Source organism: Pongo pygmaeus, chromosome 4 (genome assembly GCF_028885625.2).
Source record: "Pongo pygmaeus isolate AG05252 chromosome 4, NHGRI_mPonPyg2-v2.0_pri, whole genome shotgun sequence".
In the NCBI taxonomy this organism is placed as follows: domain Eukaryota; kingdom Metazoa; phylum Chordata; class Mammalia; order Primates; family Hominidae; genus Pongo; species Pongo pygmaeus.
The window spans coordinates 61,035,268-61,056,628 of NC_072377.2; the positions used below are offsets into that span (position 1 = coordinate 61,035,268).

Sequence of the window (21,361 nt, forward strand, 5' to 3'; positions counted from 1 at the left end):
TTATAATTTTCTTCTGAACTTTCATATCAAGGTTGTGCTGGTCTGTAGAATGAGTTGGTGAGTAATTTCTCTGTTTCCTGGAAGAGTTGTATGACAGTTGAATGATTTGTCCTTTGAGAGTTTGGTAGAACTCACCTGTAAAACCCCATCTCTCTGCATCTTTCTGATGCAGAAAATTAAGTACTGATTTAACTTCTGTAGGAGAGTTGGGTTTTTTATTGATTCTTGAGTCACTTTTGGTGAGTCAATTTTCTAGGAACTTTTTCATTTCTTTTAATTTACTAGCATAAAGTTGTTCAGAGAAGTTCTCTAGTTGTCTTTCAGTTCTTTGAGATTCTTTTTAAACACATTTCTAATACTGTTCATTTGTGTCTTTGTATCTGTTCTCCCCTCACCCCCCTTATTAGTCCTCTAGTAGTTTGTTACCCTGGCAAATTTTATAGGTCTTTTCGAAGAACCAAGTTTTGGCCTTTTTGAGCCGCTATATTATGTTTGTTTCCTTAAAAAAAAAAAAAAAGGAGAGACAGACAGACAGACAAGGTCTTTTTCTGTTTCCCAGGCTGGAGTGCAGTGATTTAATCATAACTCACTGCAGCCTTGAATTCCTGGGCTCAAGTGATCCTCCTGCCTTAACCTCCCGAATAGCTGGGTCTACAGATGTGCACCACCACACCCAGTTACTTAAATTTTTGTTTTTAGTAGAGATAGGGTCTTGCTATGTTGCCCAGGCTGGTCTCAAATTTCTGACCTCAAGCATCTCTTCCCACTTTGGTCTCCCAAAGCTGTTTCCTATTTTATTAACTTTTGTTCTTTATTTCCTTTACTTTTGTGTGATTTACTTTGTTTTTCTAATATTCTTGTTGAGATGGCTATTAAGCTTATTGAGTTCTTGTTTTCTAGTATAAATATTTAAATACTGATAAAGTCACATTTTTATCATATAATTTGAAGTATTTTTAAACTTCCATTGTGAGTTTTTTTTTTTGAGCTGTGGGTTATATAGAAATCTTTTTAAAAATACGTCACCAAATGGGATTTTAAACAATTTTTTTTCATATTTAATAGCTTTTGATTTGATGGCATTGTGATAAGAGAATCTCGTGTATATGAATTGATTTTTGAACTCTTTTGTTGAATTTGCATTATGGCCCTTCTACATGGCCAGTTTATAAACACTCTCCATTGTTGAAGAATGTGAGCTCTTTAATGTTGAATGCCGTATATTTCTTTAGAATCCTTGTGCATACTATTGTATGGATGACCATAATTTCTTTATTCCACTTTGATCATTTATTTGGTATTACAGACAGTGCTTCTAAAAACTTTATGTCTGTCTGGATAACCATGTGATTATATCCAGAGGAGAAATTCATGTTACTGTACTTTCAGAGTATATGCCTTTTAAATTAGGATCAAGATTGATCTAGTTTATAATCTAAATACAGTGTATGTTTTGTGCTTGTTTCCCTGTGTCTTTGTTCTGGCTATTAGCAAATTTAAGACTGTTTTCCATTTTTTAAAAATTTATTTATTTTGTTGTTTTCTTTCAGGGAATAGAAAGGACTTTTCCATTCAGTTATGAGGTTAAAAATTGCTGTCTTTTGATGTCTAATTCTTTATGAATGAGATTTAGTCACAATTTATTTTTCTTTAGGAGAACTGTCTATTCATATAGCCATTTTTTTTTTTTTAACTGGGCTGTTTGTCACCTTTTTCACTGCTATATAAAATTTCTCCTTTGCCACGTGTGGAACATTGAGAAGGCTTAAGGTTTGCAAGTACTAGATACTTGTTTTTATTTGACTTACTTCAAAATGTTGTTTGCTTTAGAAATGGATGATGGACCTTCTCGAAGAGATCATTTCATGAAAAGTGGATTTGCCTCTGGGCGGAATTTTGGAAACAGAGGTAAGCATCTTTGTCTTTCCTTAATCTCCTGAACTGTTGAATAATTGGATACATAGAGGCTTTCATGGCCGTTTGGTACAAAGCTAAGTCTGTTGTAAGTCAGTGTATAGTAGACTTGGTGTTGAGATAATGAGTTCATCATTTTTCCAAGTTCATTTTTTTTTTTTTTTTTGCTGTTTTACTTCTTTGGGATAGTAGGGAGTAGTGTTAAGTTGATTAGACAGATTGGTTGGAGGGATGGATGGGTTGGATGGATGGATGATTCACAGAGCTGCTTCTTAATGTGTTTATGATATTGATTTCCAACAGTTGACGTGGGAAGAATGTTTGTAAAAGCTTCAGGGATTAGAGGTGAGAGGGACTCTTTCTTGAATTTTATATTTTTCAAGAAAAGGCAGTGTAGGAAACATTTGTTAGCTCATTAGTATTAATTTTTTAAGAGTTTATTTTGCCATTATTGGATTTTTAAATTTTACTTTTAGAACAACCGCCTGATATGACAGATAATAACACAGCAAAACACCTTTCTACAGTCCCTTTTTAGACTTAATATTAACATGCTAGAAATATGTGCTATATTTTATTATAGTGCAATAACATATTAGAACTTCAAGTTAAATTTATTTGAAAATCCATATGGTCATTTTTTTATCTTTTAGGGGATGCCATAGCTAGGGCTATTTGGTAAACATACTTGACACTTATTCTTGAATTTTTGAGATGTTATTTTTTGAAAAACTCTATTGAGACTTGCAGATATTTTTGCTATGGAAACTAAAAGATGCATGATGTTTTATTTGACATTTGGAAAATTTAATTTCTTTAGATACAATGAACACAAATTTGAGTTTTATATTTTGACATGTTTCTGCCACTAATGGAAATGATTTATTCAAATATACACATATATATTGGTTTTTAAGCCTGCATATTAAGATGCATTGCTTATTTGGACAATGTAATTGTGCTAAGAGATTCAAATGAGGTTTTGTTAGCTACTACTAACATTAGAAATATTTTAATATTACATTTAGGAGCATATTTATTATTTAGGTATCTTTTAAAATTATATTTTAGTAGAGGTTATATGATATTTTGATAACAGCCTTCTAAATATTATTGAATAAAACCTTTTTCAGTGAGAAAATCATCACTGAGGCAGATTTTACCACAAATTATTTTCATGTTTTAGGTTGAAATACACATAAAATTTCTGATCAGAACTCTTAGTTGTTAATACTTTAAACAATTAGCTTTATATTTTATATAACCTGGGACATTTGTAGACCCATGAGTATAACTTATTTTCTGTATGATTCTTCTAACATTTTATATCGTTTCCTTTTTTTTTTTCTTTTTTGAGACAGTTTTGCTCTTGTTGCCTAGGCTGGAGTGCAATGGCACAATCTCGGCTCACTGCAACCTCCGCCTCCCAGGTTCAAGTGATTCTCTTGCCTCAGCCTTCTGAGTAGCTGAGATTACAGTTGTGCACCACCACGCCCAGCTAATTTTTTTTTATTAGTAGTAGAGACAGGGTTTCACCATGTTGGCCAGGCTAGTCTTGAACTCCTGACCTCAGGGGATCCACCTGCCTCGGCCTCCCAATGTGCTGGGATTATAGATGTGAGCTGCCGCGCCTGGCCTATATAGTTTCAATCTTGATTTTCTTCTCAGTAGAACTTGCATAACTGATAATGTGGTTTTTTGAAGTTGACTCTTCGTTGCTTAAAATATCGACTAGCTTGTTATGTCCTGTGAAGTATGTCTAAGTAGCTTGGACTTCCTGAATCACACATCTTTGAAATCTGATTAAAATACTTCTATAGTTGGACATACACAATTTTCCATGTGGTTTTAGGAGTTACACAGATCCCTTTTAACTCCCCTCTACAAGGGTATTACAGAGGTAAGTAAGACAGTATATAGGCATCACAGGGAATGCTTTAATTTTTTTCTCAGTGATAGTTTAAAGTGTCATTTTATGCTGTTTTGGATGTCTCTCCTGTTCTTTTTTTAATTTTTAATTTTAAATAATTGTTCTTGCTATCACGTCTCTGCTCTCGAGATTTTTAATTTAGTGGTAGAGAAACACATGGAAAGAAATACTACTTTAAAAAGGTACGGATAGTATGCTGTGGGAATGTGGAAGAAGGATAAATTATGACTGGAGGGCTAAAGGAAGACTTCACATAATTGGTTTTTTGAAGAATGAAATGAATTTTGATAAGACAAATAGGAAAGCAGGGAATGCCATGCCAAAGGAATAGCATGTACAAAGATACAAAATATTAGAAGTTGACAGTGTGGAGTATTGGAGTTGTTTGGTGTGAATTAAAATGTTGGGTGTTTAGAATTACATAGTGAGAAACAAAGCTAAGAAGGTTAGTATAGGGAAATAGTATGGTGAGATGGGGAGGCCAGGAGGGAAGTGGTAGTCTTAGGTTTTTCCCTTATGTAGCCCCTTGTTTTAATTTTAAAAATGGAAAGGATATGATAAATATAAGAAATAGAAAAATAAAAAATAGAACAGTTAAACAGGACACGAGTGTAAGATTTTCAATAGCAGTGACTTTCACACAGGGCAGAGCATAATAGCTGGCTCTATCAGGATGAGAATTCAACATACAGAAAACTATGGAGCAGAATTTTCCTGCTTGAAGGTCTCCAATATAATACCAACTAGTAGAAAGCTGTATTTCACCAGTAGTAGATTTGTTTTTACCTTGGTATCATAATTTAAGAGTTTTTCTTTTAAGTTGCAGGTATATTAATTAATTTTAGGTTTCTGTGCTACTCTTTTCCCATCCTTGGAACTCCCTTTACGCCAGAAATTCATTTAATTCTTAGTTTTTGATGATGACACACTTAATTTTATATGTTAAAGAGTTTAACTGTCCAACCTTTTTCAGATGCTGGTGAGTCTAATAAACGAGATAATACATCCACAATGGGTGGTTTTGGAGTTGGAAAGAGTTTTGGAAACAGAGGTAATTACTTGGTTATGATATCTTACAATCAAAACTTGAGTGATTTTTTAATAATTGAGTTTAAATACTGATTGACAGACATTCCATATTGACATTTAATTTTGAAGGTATATATTCCGTGAGTGCCTTTGCACTAAAGATTATCTTATTAAAACTTATTAAAAACATTTTTTAATTTTATGAAAGATTACTGATGAATGCTTTTAAAATTAATTCTAGAGACATGTCTGTATGCTTCAGAGATGCATAACTCTTAGACATAGGTTTTTAGGAAATAAGTTTGAAAGCAAAACTTGACGACTTTTTGAAAAAGAGTAAACAAAAAGAAGCTAACAAGATTTTCATGTTATTGAGGAGAAAATCATTGAGTTATTGGGTTATAATTTAGTTGTATTGTCCTTAGCAGATGAAGAGATTGAGTTTGTAAAATTTTGAGAATTTTGATGGTTTTAAATAGAAAACATATAGTGGTTACACTGACATTCCTCTGTTTTGCCCATGTGCATATAGAGGAGTATATGACAATTGAGGTAATACACAATTGGCTGAAAAGAAAGTTGTTTTTAACCTTAAGAGAATGGAGTTGATAAACTGACACAAAGCAGAAATTGTTGTACAGCCTGAGTGAATTTGCATGTGATAGCTATGTATACAATTGTGTATCGCTTATCTTAGAAGGCATCATAACTAGTAGTTCCTGTGTGGTTATTATTTTTACCACAGAGGTACAGGAAATTGTTTCATTTTATATTTTGTATAGGTTTTTCAAACAGCAAGTTTGAAGACGGTGATAGCTCTGGTTTCTGGAGAGGTAAGGTTGATACTTTTGTGTTTTAAAATTTAATGTCAAGAGTACATGCTAAAAAAGAGAAATTAAGATTAAGTCTCTTAGTCCGGACCAATTCTAACTTATTTAAACCAGATTTTATGAAGTAGCTATATCCAAAGCCTTAACCAAGGATATTACTGCTTTGTACATAAAGAATTCAGGCATCCTAATTTGGCCTGTTGCCATCTGCCTTAATCCATGAGGTACAACTTTTGAATGCTCTGAAACTTAAGAAAATGGGGATCGATAGTAAAAAGAAGTAGTCAAGAAGTGAAACTTCACTCTCTATATAAATACAGTTTGTGATGTATAGGGTCACATTTAGATTCAAGTAAATCTAAGAAAAAGTTTCATGAGAATGTAAATCAGTGCTGAAATTAAAGACAATTCCATTGAAGGTACTGACGCTCTACAGGAATACAGAGAATGATGAGAATAATGATACCAGAAGATGGACTATGATAAACCAGTGCATTCCCAAATCTGATTGAGTCGATTTGGGTGAGGCCTTAGAACCTGTATTTAAAAGCATCCATGGTGATCCTGATACCTCCAGTGTTTGGTAACCATTGATGTATGAAATCTTTATAACATAGAACACTTTAGGGTCCCAAACTTGGCTTCATGTCTCTGCCTTGCTACCTGCTAGTTGAAGTAGAACAAGTTGCTTAATTTTTCTAAGCCAGTTTTCTATTCCATAGAATGGAAGGTATTTTATAGGTGGTTAGGCAGACTAAGTGAGAATGCGTGTAAAAGCACACAGCTCAATACCAGACACATTCATGATAAACACTCAGATGTCATCTATCTTTCTTCATTAAATATTTGAAGCTTGATCTTATTAAACACTTTGATTCCCAAAGTCAAAACCAAGCCTAGACCTGATCACCTTAAAACACTTTTGGTATAAGGCTGGATTTTAATTATCAAATGAGACTGTTTCTCCAAACTATTGCCAGTCTTTCTCCCTACTTCTCTTCTTTTTCTCCTATCCCATTCAAATGAAAACATATGACGTAGAATTAGTATTTGTGAGAGAAGAAAAATACCATCATTTTTATTCTTTTCCATTTCTATGTGTTTCTATTCTGATCTCTCAACTTTTAACTCATTTAATATTCAAGATCATTTCTACTTATACACAGACCTTTCTACCTACTTGACCCCTTTGTAGAGATGGTGGGCCAGAGAGCTTTTGAATACAAATTCCAGTTTCTCATAGCACTTGAGAGAACTTCTCTCCGAAGTGGCCTGCTTGCTTTGTTTTGATCTACTTTCTTCTTTTTTCGTTTTTAGTTCCCCTAAAAAAAAATATATATATATATATATATAAAAAATATATGGATTGAATTCATTCATTGTCTCAATTGTTAGCAAGCCCAAGTTCTGAGCTCACGGTAGAAGCTTTTTACTCTGGACACAAATGGATAGTATGTTTTAAAATTTTTTTCCCCTGTAATCTACTTTGCTTAAGCTGGTATATTGTAGTGATAAGGAACTCAGATACTGGATTTGAACACCTAGGTGTGAGACTCAGATCCTCCTCCTGGCAATTGTATTATCTTGAAAAAGCCTGTAACTTTCTGTTTTTCATTTTCTGTATTTGTATAATGATGATTGTATCTACTTCACAAGGTTTTTGTGAAACTTTAGACTAAAGTTAATACATGTGATACATTTAGAACAGGGCCAGGTACATACTTTATGTGTTATTATTATTATTTTTCGAGACGGAGTCTCGCGCTGTCGCCTGGGCTGGAGTGCAATGGCACAATCTTGGCTCACTGCAACCTCTACCTCCAGGGTTCAAGTGATTCTCCTGCCTCAGCCTCCTGAGTAGCTGGGATTACAGGGGCCCGCCATCACATCTGACTAATTTTTATATTTTTAGTAGAGACGGGGTTTCACCATGTTGGCCAGGCTGGTCTCAAACTCCTGACCTCGTGATCTGCCCGCCTCGGCCTCCCACAGTGCTAGGATTACAGGCATGAGCCACTGCACCAGGCCATATGTTATTTTTATATAATTAATAGGTTGTGACTAATCTTGGTATCATTATCTCATTTTTGTTTGTGCTTAGCTTTATTTCCTAACTGTATAGAGATCACTTATTTTTTAAAGTAATTTTTTATTTTGAAATAGTTTTATTCATAAGAAGTTGCAAAAATAGTACAGAGTTTTTTTATGTACCCATCACCCAACTTCTCTTAATGTTTTCTATTTTTATTCCCACTGTGGTCAAAATAACTATAGGTTTATTTTGAGGAAATAATTGGCCAGAGATATTGTGAGACTCTTTTCCTTGCCAGATCCCAGATTAATAGTTTTTGTTGTTTTTTTTTCCTCGAAAGCAGTAAATATTAGTTATCATCATTGTTATTCCAGGGCCAACTTTTCAAAACATTTCTTTCCTGCCCTTCTACATTGTATTAAGTCCTACTTTCCAGAAAGTTGTCTTGTTAATGGCTCTTCAGGATTGTTTGTCAGTTGTCAGCTGCAGCTGAAATAGGAGACTGCAACAAGAGCTTTGGGTCACTGTTTATTGTAGAACATTATTAGTTGTTAAATGGATTGGGACTTTTACACAGGAACTTAGCTAATAGCCTGCAAGCTGTTTAGTCACTTGCTCTCATTATTTTGACTTAATGTTCCCAGATATTAAATATTAATGACATGTACAAAGATCCCTTGAAACCATCTTTGTATTCCCGAATGTGAGTTTTTTTGGAATCTTCTGGAAAGCTTGATGTCATAGTAATAACATAGAACTTTTACATTTCGAAAAATCATTCCTCTCAGAATAAACATTTCTGGGAATGGAGCCTAGGAATTTATTTTTAACCAACTCTCCAGGTAGTTTTCAGGCAGGCTTAAGTATAGTAATCTCTCATACCACTATTTTAAAACTCTGGGAATTTTACTTATTAATATCATTACAAATGGAGAAGCTGGGATATCCCCAAATTATTTCATTAGGATGAATGGGGGAAAGTTTGCATATATTTAAGAAAGCACAAATGTCTCAAGTTTATTAAGAATGGTAAATTGGCCGGGTGCAGTGGCTCACGCCTGTAATCCCAGCACTTTGAGAGGCCAAGGTGGGCAAATCACCTGAGGTTCAGGAATTCAAGACCAGCCTGGCCAACATGGCAAAACCGCATCTCTCCTAAAAATACAAAAATTAGCCAGGAATGGTGGCGCATGCCTGTAATCCCAGCTACTCAGTAAGCTGAGGTGGGGATAATCGCTTGAACCCAGGAGGTGGAGGTTGCAGTGAGCAGAGGTTGTGCCAGTGCACTCCAGCCTGGGCAACAGAGCTTGACTCCATCTCCAAAAAAAAAAAGTAAATTACAGAAAAGATATGACATTATAAATAGAATAGTCTAGTGGTCTATGGACCTTATGTGAGAACCACTTGATTACTTAATAGCTTAGATATTCCTGAAATCATTTTTGGTCAAACTGAAATTTATGAAATTCTTATTTTTTTGTTTTGTTTTGTTTTGCGTAGTATAATGCTTGGCAAATAGTAGGTTCTCAATTTCATATAATAAACATTTAATATTTAGATACATGAGATGATTTGTATAGGGAATTGACTCTGAGTAATGTCTTTATATATCTGTTAAAATTATTTGAAGAAATATGTTTATATTTTAACTTATGAAAATATTTTGTCTTCTTACTAACTTATCTTGTGACAGTGCTATTCTTTATATATTGCATCATTTAAGTTAATTAAATGCTATTTACATGTTAAATTTTTATTCAAGAGTCTAGCAATGACTGTGAAGATAATCCAACACGGAACAGAGGGTTTTCCAAGAGAGGCGGTAAGGACCACATTTTGGAACAATTTGTACTTAACACAGAGACACTAAAACTGGTAAAACTGATTTTGAAGGAGCTGGATGAAAAAGTCTGATGGTGAAAACCTTTGAAGAAAAATGCTTTGGTATATGTTTTCTGCTTTTAATATTTGAGTGAGTATTCAGTAGGTGCCCCTCCTTTCACTCTTTTTTTTTTTTTTTTTTAAGTTTTTGGTTCAGGGGTTCATGTGTAGGTTTGTTATCTAGGTAAATTGCATGTCATGGGGTTTTGGTGTACAGATTATTTCATCACCCAGATAATAAGCATAGTACCTGATAGGTAGTTTTTTGATCCTGTACCTCCTCCCACTTTCTACCCTAAAGTAGGCCCCAGTGTCTGTTGTTCCCTTCTTTGTGTCCGTGTGTTCTCAGTGTTTAGCTCCCACTTATAAGTGAGAACATTCAGTATTTGGCTTTCTGTTCCTGCATTAGTTTGCTTAGAATAATGGAGCTCCATTCATGTTCCTGCAAAGGACTTTATGTCATTCTTTCTTATGGCTGCCTAGTATTCCATGGCACATATATACCACATTACCTTTGTCCAGTCTACTGTTCGTGGGCATTTAGGTTGATTTCTGTGTTTTTGCTATTGTGAATAGTGCTGTGGTGAACATATGTGTACATGTGACTTTATGGTAGAATTATTTATATTCCTTTGGGTATATACCTAATTATGGGATTGCTGGATGGAATGATAGTTCTGTTTTACATTCTTTGAGAAATCGCCACACTGTTTTCCACAATGGCTGAACTAATTTACACTCCCACCAGCAGTGTATAGGCATTCACTTTTCTCTGCAACCTTGCCAGCATCTGTTATTTTTTGATTTTTTAGTAATAACCATTCTGACTGGTGTGAGATGGTATCTCATTGTGGTTTTGATTTGCATTTCTCTAATGATTAGTGATGTTGAACATTTTTTCATCTGCCTGTTGGCTGTATGTTGTCTTTTGAAACGTGCCCATGTCCATTGTCCACTTTTGAACGGAGTTGTTTTTCTGCTTGTACATTTAATTTCTTTATAGATTCTGGATATTAGGCCTTTGTCGGATGCATGGTTTGCAAATATTTTCTCCCATTCTGTAGGTTGTCTGTTTACTCTGCTGATAGTTTCTTTTGTTTTGCAGAAGCTTGTTCATTTAATTAGATCCCATTTGTCAATTTTTGTTTCTGCTGTGGTGGCTTTTGGCATCTTCATCACAGAATCTTCCAGGGCCTGTGTCTAGAATGGTATTTTGTAGGTTATCTCCAGGGTTTTTATAGTTTTAGATTTTACATGTTATTCTTTAATCCATCTGGAGTTGATTTTTGTATGCAGTCTAAGAAAGAGGTCCAGTTTCAATCTTCTGCATATGACTAGCCAGTTATCCTAGCGCCATTTATTGAATAAGGAATCCTTTCCTTATTGCTTGTTGTTGTCAACCCTGGCAAAAATCAGATGGTTGTAGGTGTGTGGAATTCCTATTTGCAGATGGTATGATTTTATACCTAGAAAACCCTATAGTCTCTGCCCCAAAGTTCCTTGATCTGATAAATTACTTCAGCAGAATTTCAGGATACAAAATCAATGTACAAAAATCAGTAGCATTCCTATCCACCATATTGTTAAAATGTTCATACTGCCCAAAGCAATTTACAGATTCAATCTACCAATAACATTCTTCAAAGAATTAGAAAAAAACAATTTTAAAATTCATATGGAACCAAAAAAGAGCATGAATAGGCAAGACAATCCCAAGCACAAAGAACAAAGCTGGAAAGCATCACATTACCTGAGTTCAAACTATACTACAAGGCTATAATAACCAAAACAGCGTGGTACTGGTCCAAAACCAGTTACCTAGACCAGTGGAACAGAATAGAGAGCACAAAAATAATGGCTTGTTTTACTTTTTTTTTTTTTGAGACGGAATCTCACTCTGTCACCCAGGCTGGAGTGCAGTGGTGTGATCTTGGCTCACTGCAACCTACACCTCCCGGGTTCAAGTGATTCTTGTGCCTTTACCTTCCCTAATAGCTGGGACTACAGGCATGTGCCAGCATGCCTGGCTAAGTTTTGTATTTTTAGTAGAGATGGAGTTTCACTATGTTGGCCAGGCTGGTCTGGAACTCCTGACCCTCAGGTGAGCTGCCGCCTCAGCCTCCCAAAGTGCTGGGATTACCAGCATGAGTCACTGTGCCTGTCCTTGTTTTACTTTCTAATGTCACTGGATCTGTCGGTTGTGTTTTTTTTCCCCCCCATGATCTCCAGAATGTGCTATAAATTACAGAAGAGGGACAATGTGAATCTTGGTCAGTTGCAATTTAGATGAACTGGGGATGTCTTTGTCTCTGAATAGAGTCATTGGAAATTTGAGGGGGGAAGAAATTGTAGATTATTTTTTGTTCAAGTCTAGCTGTATTTCACCATACTCTGGTAATTCAGCTTCTATTGAATTTGAGATGAGATTGTATCAAAAATTACCATGCTTAATTCTTGATTATATATGGGCAGTCATGTTAAAATAGCAATGACAACAAAACGTATGAAGAATATAGTGAACTTACTATAAAATTGCTAAGGATGTGCAAATCTATGATAAGAGGTTTTATTGTTTGGAACTACATGGTAATCAGATACAGCAGTGTTTTTGCCGCACCTTGGAGACATTCTTTTCCTTTGCCCGTTAGGTAGGTAGCTGGCTGAATTAGGCCCTCCCAAGTGAAGGTAGGACTTGTGGATTTCAGAATGAGGGAAGACTGTCTCCTTAATTACTTCTTATGATAATTGTGGAGAGGGGTGGTGGTGGGGAAAAAGTTAAGCTAAGAAAAAACAAGACTCATCTTTTACCATATTTTTTTAACAAGCAATTTTTGGCACTTAATATTCCTAAAACATAGCTCATATTTGAATTTTTTTTCTTCAGACCAGTGAATATCTTTTGTACTATTAACATTTACTTTCAATCAATTTAATTCATATTTAAATGAGGCAGTCGAAACCATTTGCAGCTCTATGTGCTTGGTCCTGACTTATAGATTAGTGTAGGATAATTAGCAGGGACACAGCCATTTTTCAGGGTATCCCTGATTCCCATTCTCTGTAGATGTATACATTTGAGGATAGGAAGTTTGCATATAGGGGTCACTCAGAAAATAGACGTGTATATATAAGTTTATATTAAGATATGTAGACAGGTACACATACCATAAGTGTATAGTTCAATTATGTTTCACAAACTGAACTCACTTGAGTTCAGTGTGTTCACCAGCATTCAGGTCATGAAATACAAATTACTAGCACCTCAAAAGCCCCTTTTCATGTTCATTTTTTACTCACTAATGACTCATTACCCCCAAAACTTCTGTTATGACTTCTAACAGCATACGATAATTTTGTCTATTTTTATACTTGGTATAAATGGAATCATATAGTATGTAGTGTTTTATGTTTACCTTCTTAGTGTGTTTGTTGCAATTGTAGATCATTATTACTGTTTAGTATTCTTTTATTCTACTGTTGTTCTATTAGTGATAGGTATTTGGATTACCTCCAGTTTGGGGCCATTGTGAAAGTGCTTCTGTAAACATTCTAATATTCTTTTGGTGTCATTAGTACATACTCAGAAGAATTGCTAGGTCATAGGTTATATATATTTTTGGCTTTAATAGTATTGTCAAATGTTTTCAGCGTTTAAACTAAGATACACTCACATTCTAACCAATGCTTGGTATTTTCTTTTTCTCCTTTTAACCATTCTGCTGGTTGTGTGGTGGTGTATTCATTATGTATTAAATTTCTATTTTTTTGGACTGATGGAATGTGGATCACTTCTTACGTTTATTGATCATTTGGACATCTGGACATCTTTTGTCAAGTCATTTGCCCATTTTTCTATTGAGTATCTTTACTTTTACCTTTATTTGTAGATGATTTAAAACTTAAAAGTTGCAAGAATAGTACATACAGATAGGCCAGATGTGGTGGCTCATGCCTGTAATGCCAGCACTTTGGGAGGCTGAGGCAGGCAGATCACTTAAGGTCAGGAGTTCGAGACCAGCCTGGCCAATATGGTGAAACCCCGTCTGTACTAAAAATAACAAAAATTAGCCGGGTGCACGCCTGTAGTCCCAGCTACTCGGGAGGCTGAGGCAGAAGAATCGCTTGAACCCGGGAGGCAGAGGTTGCAGTGAGCTGAGATTGCGCCACTGCACTCCAGCCTGGGCGACAGAGACTCCGTCTAAAACAAAAAAAAGTAATTGTCATTAATCTGGAGTTTATTTTTGTGTATAATGTAGGAATCAATATACATTTTTTTTCCATATAGATGTTCAGTTGACCTAGTATCACTTACTGAAAAGACTGTCCCTTCCACTCTGCACTACAGGGCTGCCTTTGTCCTAAATTAGGTGGCTTATATATGTGTATCTGTTTCTCTAGGTTTTATTCCATTGGTCAGTTTTTCTATTTTTGTACCATTGCCCCATAATCTAATTACTGTGGTTTCATAATAGGTCCTGATATCTGGCATTGTAAGTCTTTCAAGTGCTTGTTTTTCAAGTGCTATGGTTTGTATGTTTGTCCTTCTCATGTTGAAATTTGATTCCCAGAGTTGGAGGTAGGATCTAATGGGAGGTTTTTGGGTCATGGGGGCGCAGATCCCTCATGAATAGACCTGTTTCATTGTGGGAGCGTTGAGTGAGTTCCCTATTAGTTCCCTTGACAGCTAGTTGTTAAAAGGGCCTCGTACCCTCTACTTCCTCTGCATCATATGATCTCTGAACACACCAGCTCCCTTTCACCTTCAGCCATGGGTGGAAGCAGCCTGAGGCTCTTACCAGATGCCCAGTCTTGAACATTTTCAGATATCAAATCTTGAGCCAAATAAACCTTTTTTTCATTAATTATCCAGTCTCAGGTATTCCTTTATAACAACACAAAACAAATGAAGAACCTCAAGATTGCCTGTTATTTTTAGTCCTTTGCATTCCTGTGTGATTTTTAGAATCAGCTTAATCAATTTCCAGAAGAAAAAACTATCTTAATTTGCGTTGCTATAACAAAATGCTATAAACTGGGTAGCTTTGTAAACAACAGAAATTTATTTCTCACAGTTCTGGAGAGTCAGAAGTCTGAGATCAAGGCACCAGCAGATTCAGTGTCTGGTGAGGGCCCATTTCCTGGTTCATAGATGGTGTCTTCTCTCTGTGTCCTCACATGGTAGATAAGGCCAGGCAGCTCTCTGGGGCTTCTTTTATAAGAACACTAATTCCATTCATGAGGGCTCTACCGCTGTGTGGTTACATCACATTTGTTTATTCTTCAGCTGATGAATGTTTGAGTTGTTTCCACTTTTGGGCTATCATGGCTAATGCTGCCATATTCATTTGTGTACAAGTTTTTGTGTGAACCTATGTTTTCATTTTTCTGGAGTATATACTTAGGAGTGGAATTGCTGTGTCATGTGCTGACTCTTAATGTTTAACTTTTTGAGGAACTGCCAAATTATTTTCTATAGTAGCTGTACCATTTTATATTCCCACCCTCAGTGTTACGAGGGTTCTGTTTCTCCACATCCACCAATACTAGTTATTAATGGTGTTTTTTCATTATAGCCGTTCTACTGAGTGTGAAGTGGTATCTCATTGTGGGTTTTTTGTTTTTTATTTTTTTGAGACAGAGTCTTACTCTCACCCAGGCTGGAGGGCTCTGTCACAATTTCAGCTCACTGCAGCCTCAGCCTCCCAGGCTCAAATAATCCTTCCACCTCAGCCCTCTGTGTAGCTGGGACTACAGGCGTGTACTACCACACCTGGCTAATTTTTGTATTTTTTTAGAGATGGGGTTCCACTACATTGCCCATGCTGATCTTGAACTCCTGAGTTCAAGCAATCTGCCTGCCTCAGCCTCCCAAAGTGCTGGGATTACAGGCATGTGTGCCACAGTGCCTAGCCCTTATTGTTGTTTTGATTGCATTTTTTGATGACTGTGATGTTGAGCAGCTTTTCATATGCTTATTGACCATTTGTATATCTTTGGAGAAATGTCTGTTCAGATCCTTCACTCATTTTAACAATTGGGTTGTCTTTTTATGTCCTAAGATTTATTTATATATTCTCAATATGAGTATCATCAGCTACATGATTTGCAAATGTTTATTTTTTTTAAATTTATCTAATTTTTTTTTTTTTTTGGAGACAGAGTCTCGCTCTGTTACCCAGACTCTGGAGTGCAGTGGCACAGTCATGGTTCACGACAGCCTCAACTTCCTGGTCTCAAGCAGTCCTCCCACCTCAGCCTCCTGAGTAGCTGGGACTATAGGCATGTGCCACCATGCCCAGCTAGTTTTTTTATTTTTTGTAGGGATGGGGTCTCACTATGTTGTCCAGGCTTGTCTCAAACTCCTGGGCTCAAGCAGTTCTCCCATCTTGGCCTTCCAAAGTGCTGGGATTACAGGTGTGAGCCACTGCATCTGGCCTGCAAATGTTTAATAACCTTCTGTGGGTTGTCTTTTCCCTTTCTTGATAGTACCCTTTGAAACACTAAAATTTAAAATTTTTATCCAACCCAGTTTATCTTTTTTTGTTCTTTTGGTGTTATAACTAGAAAACTGTTGCCTAATCCAGAGTCATGCAGATTTTTTCCTTTGTTTCCTTCTAAGAATTTTATAGTTTTGGTTCTTACACTTAAGTCTTTGATGCATTTTGAGTTCGTTTTTATAGATGGTGTGGGGTGGGGGTCCAAATTCTTTTGCATATGGATACCCAGTTGTTCTAGCACCATTTGTTGATGTTTTATATTGATGTGTCTAGGTGTGGATCTTTTTGGGTTTACCCTCCTTGGAGTTGAGCTTCTTGGATTTATAGATTAATAGTTTTCATGGAACTTGGGGTATTTTGAGTTTTTGTGGTAAGATCTCTATAACATAAAATTTCCCATATTAACTATTCTTAAGTGTATAATTTTTGGCATTAAGTGCACAGTATTCTGTCATCACTGTCATCACCCAAATAGAAACTTTGTATTCCATTAGACAACAATTCCCTGTATACTCCCCTAACCCTGGTCTTTGGTAACCTCTATTCCATGTTCTCTATGAAATTTATCTATTTTAGGTATTTCATACAAGTGGAATCGTACAATATTTGTCCTGTTGTATTTGGCTTATTTTACTTAGCATCTTGTTTTCAGTGTTCATCCATGTTGTAGCATGCATCAAAACTACATTTCTTTTAATGGTTGAATAATATAATGTATTTACCACATTTTGTTTATCCATGTGACGGACACTAGGATTGTTTCTTCTTTCCGACTATTGTAAGTCCGCTATGAACATTCACCTACAGTTATCTGTTTGAGTCCCTGTTTTCAAATCTTTTGGTTATATACTTACAAGTTGAGTTGCTGGGAGATGGAACTGGGTAAGTTAAAATGCTGCCAAATTTGCTGTTTAAAAAAATAAAAAATTCCCTGGGTTGCTTCAAGCCTTTCATTCATTTCTAGAGTTTGGAAAAAGTTAATTCTGACAGTTCTTGCCCATTTTTTTCCTTGCCTTTTTGGAGTAGTGGAATTTAGAGTTCCTTACTTGGCCATTTTTGCTGATGTCAGTGATACATATCATTTTAATGCTTTCATTTTATTTGTTAGTATGTAGAAATATAATATCTGGTAAGTATTTTTTTAAAAAGTAATAAAATATGTTCCCTTTTCTTTTATGCAAAGGTTAGATGATTTATAAGCTGATTTCTTTCTGAAGATGTTGTCACCAAACATCTTTAAGAGTTATAAGAGATTGTCAGCTGTCCCTTATGAAATGCAGACTGTACCTTCTGGAAGGACTCATGTTACTTTAAGAAATATGTTAATGTTGACCGGGCACAGTGGCTCACACCTGTAATCCCAGCACTTTGGGAGGCCGAAGCGGGTGGATCACCTAAGGTCAGGAGTTTGAGACCAACCTAGCCAACATGTTAAAACCCTGTCTCTACTAAAAATACAAAAATTAACTGGACGTGGTGGTGCAGGCCTGTAGTCCCAGCTACTCGGAGTCTGAGGCAGGAGAATCACTTGAACCCAGGAGGTGGAGGTTGCAGTGAGCTGAGATGGTGCCACTGCACTCCAGCCTGGGTGACAGAACGAGACTCTGTCTCAAAAAACAAAAAACAAGAAAAGGACTCAAATTTGAATTTTTAGAAACTTACAGAAAAGAACAGAGTGATTAAAGGTAAAGATTAAACACAGATGAAGAGAATGAATTAATCCAAAGATAAATCTGTGGAAATTCTCTAAACTTGGAAATGGAAAACACGAGAGCAGTTAATAAATAAGGTATGGAAGATAGATTAAGACCTGTGGTTCAACATATGACTGTCTCCTGAGGAGAGGCCAGAAAATGGGAGAAGGACAGGAAAGAAGAATATTCAAAGAGAATAGATGAGACTTTTCCAGAGTTAGAGAGGCACAAGAGTCCTCAGCAAATAAAATTAAAAAATTCATACCCTTATGCATGTATTCAAATTACAGTATTACAAAGATTATTTAAAACCTGTAAACCTACTAGAGAAAAAAGGTAGATTCGCCTTTAGAAGAACATTATATTCAGAACAGAATTTTCTTCAGTAAAGGTAGATGTCAGAATGCAATAGCATAGTATATTCAGAATGCTGAAGGAGAATAGCTCTGAACCCAAATAACTATATTCAGATAATTAGGTGCCAGGGAGAAATAATGCCATTTGGATAAAAATGGTGTTTAATACTCTCATACTGTTGAGTAAGAACTACTAAATTGTATACTGTAGTAAGACAACTGATTGCAGGAAGAAAGGCATAGGAAACAAGAAGCAATGATGAGCAAAAAAAAAAAGATAAAAAATGTAAAACAGGTAAACATATTGGTAAACTTAAATAAGTATTGACTATATAAACTAGCAATAATGACTATTAATTTAGGGGTTCTAGAAACAAAAGTGAACTAAAATACTAGCAAATGAAAAGACTTAAAATCTTGCCAGCTCAGTTGAAAGGAAAAATATTTCTTAAATAAGTAAAATTGAAGGGTAATCAGAGAAGGGATAAGATAAAATGTGTAACTTGCTAATGGAGGAAATCCAATAGAAGGACAGAGCTTTGTAGGAAGGAAGCTAGATTGAAAATAGTTTATTTCCTAAATATTCTTGGTGAAAATTGGTAAAAAATAAAATACATAGCTTTACCATTTGGGGAAAACAGGACAGAAAGGAGAACAAAAAGCATCGAAAAAACTCTGTAAAGAGAAAACACAAAGATTGCAGAAATAAAAGACCTATGTATCAGTAATCATAATATAGGTAAGCATATTTCAGTATGGAGTTGAAAGTAAAGAGGTCAGGCATGGTGCCTCATGCCTGTAATCCTAGCATTTTGGCAGGCCAACATGGGATGGATCTCTTGAGACCAGGAATTCAAGGCCAGCCTGAGCAACTAAACCTTGTCTCTACAAAAAAAAATTTTTTTTTAAATTAGAAAATAGGCTATGGCCATACCACCCTGAACGTGTCCGATCTCATCTGATCTTGGAAGCTAAGCAGGGTTGGACCTGGTTAGTACTTGGATGGGAGACTGCCTAGGAATACTAGGTGCTGTAGGTGTCAGGGGAGGGCAGGCGGGGGGAGAGAGCATTAGGGAAAAGAGCTAATGCAGGCTGGGCTTAATACCTAGGTGATGGGTTGATAGGTGCAGCAAACTACCATAGCACGTGTTTACCTATGTAACAAACCAGCACATCCTGCACATGTACCCTGAAACTTAAAAGTAAAGAGAAAAAAGTGTTCAGTAACTCAAAGCTGAATAGAAATAGGAGACAAAGTATACTGTAAGGTAGAATTATTAAGGATAAAGAAATTCATCAGGAAGACATTATAGTTCTGAACGTGGTTCTAATCTAACAATATACTAAGATGCACAAAGGAAAATAGACATAAGGAAAAATTTGTAAATCCTAGTAAGTTGAGACAGCAGAATAGAGATTAGTAAGAATATAGAAGATCTGAATGCCACTTACTCAGCTTGATTTAATATTTGTTTGGAATCATATACTCTAAAATTATAAATCATATATTTTTCCAGCATGTATGGAAAATATGTACAATTTGATCATCTTTTAAGGATGACCTATGATAAATATATCATAGGTCATGTTCTCTTATTAAAATAAAAGTAGAAATCAATAATTCTAACCTTCATGATTTAGAAACTGAATTTCTCAGTTTATGAATAACAGTTCATATGGAAATCCTGAAATATTTAGAATTTAATAACAGTAGGAACAGAACACATGAAAACTTTGAGGATATAGCTAAAGCAGCTGCCTCTTAGAGGAAATTTTATAGCCTTAAATGCATCAGAGAAAGGATAAAATGTAAAACTTGCTAATAGAGGAAATCTAGTAGGACAGAGCTTTGTAGGAAGAAGACTAGATTGAAAATAGTTTAAATATTTATTTTCTCAGAAAAAATTATGAGTTAAGTGTTCAAGCTAAGTAGTTAGAAGGGAGAAAACTCAGAAATAAAAAAGGTAGTAGACATAAATGAAATAGAAACAGATACAATAGAGTGTTCAGCAGTAAAAGTAAATGAAGTAGTTTCATACGTCAACAAAGTTGAATAAAAGGAAAAAGACATGGGGCCAGGCGCAGTGGCTCATGCCTGTAATCCCAGCACCTTGGAAGGCCGAGGCTGGCAGATCACCTGAGGTCAGGAGTTCCAGACCAGCCTGGCCAACATGGTGAAACCCCGTCTCTACTGAAAATACAAAAATTAGCCAGGCATGTTGGTGCATGCCTGTAATCCCAGCTACTTGGGAGGCTGAGACAGGAGAATCGCTTGAACTCTGGAGGTAGAGGTTGCAGTGAGCCAAGATGATGCCACTGCACTCCAACCTGGGTGACAGAGTGAGACTTCGTCTCAAAAAAAAAAAAAAAAAAAAAAAGATGTGGAAGAAGATATGTTAGTTCCATTTAGTTCATAAAACTCTAACATAACACTAATATGTTGCTTAAGGCTAAGTACGTAGTTGATAAAATTAAGAGCAAGGAAATGAAAAACTATTCAGGATAGTGGCTGGTTGGATGTTAGTTGGAAGGAGTGCTCAGGGAGAAGAGAAGCATAGGGCAAAAGAAAAACATGGGCTGCAAATATATTGGAAACATTTTAGTCTTAAGCTGGGCAGTGGAGATAAGCTTTCATTTTATTATATTTTAAATTTATATATGTGTTATATATTCTTTTATTTTCATGAAAATATACCTTTACAGAAAAGGTTCCAGAAGATAGATTTTTTTTGGAGAGTTTTGTTTCATTTTTAAATAGACTTTAAAATACGTATACTCTAATACTCAGAAATAGCATATATAGAATTTCTCTTTATTCGTCATTCTCTTTAAGTGTAAATAGTTGCAAGTTTACAAATGGAACAGTCTCTAGTTCCTGCCCAGTTGGCACTTTGGTTTCGCATTAATCTGGTTCTGCCCTATGAGTCTGCCCTATGTACAATTAAATTTTACTTGAACTGTTTCTACTAATCTTTTGGTATTCAATTCAATTAAAAATTGTTTTTACCTGGAAATCAGACTTTATATGTGCCTGCATGTCTGTGCTTTGAGTAAGATGTTTACTATATTCTATATGGAGCAGATAAAAGCCTAGGATTTATTTAATTCTTTTGTACATTGTGGAAATCCAGTTAATGGTGTAGTTTTGGTGACTTTTAGTGTTTTAATTCAAGTGCTACTTTTTCCTTTAGGTGATTT

General features: G+C 35.6%; 1 protein-coding gene and 1 pseudogene across 15 annotated transcripts in view; both read left to right on the forward strand.

The window, feature by feature from the left end:
- DDX4 (DEAD-box helicase 4) overlaps positions 1-21,361 on the forward strand; it is an 85,956-nt gene that overhangs the window by 22,079 nt on the left and 42,516 nt on the right. For 8 of the 15 annotated variants that reach the window (XM_063664827.1, XM_054487967.1, XM_054487975.1 and 5 more), the window contains 5 exons: positions 1,831-1,908; positions 2,218-2,259; positions 4,818-4,895; positions 5,656-5,706; positions 9,498-9,557. In XM_063664827.1, the coding sequence (XP_063520897.1) occupies positions 1,831-1,908; positions 2,218-2,259; positions 4,818-4,895; positions 5,656-5,706; positions 9,498-9,557 (309 nt within the window). The remainder of the gene's footprint in view (positions 1-1,830; positions 1,909-2,217; positions 2,260-4,817; positions 4,896-5,655; positions 5,707-9,497; positions 9,558-21,361) is intronic. The other 7 variants (XM_054487972.1, XM_054487970.1, XM_054487979.1 and 4 more) reach the window with 1 other exon arrangement.
- Positions 19,084-19,202, forward strand: LOC129037609 (5S ribosomal RNA; annotated as a pseudogene).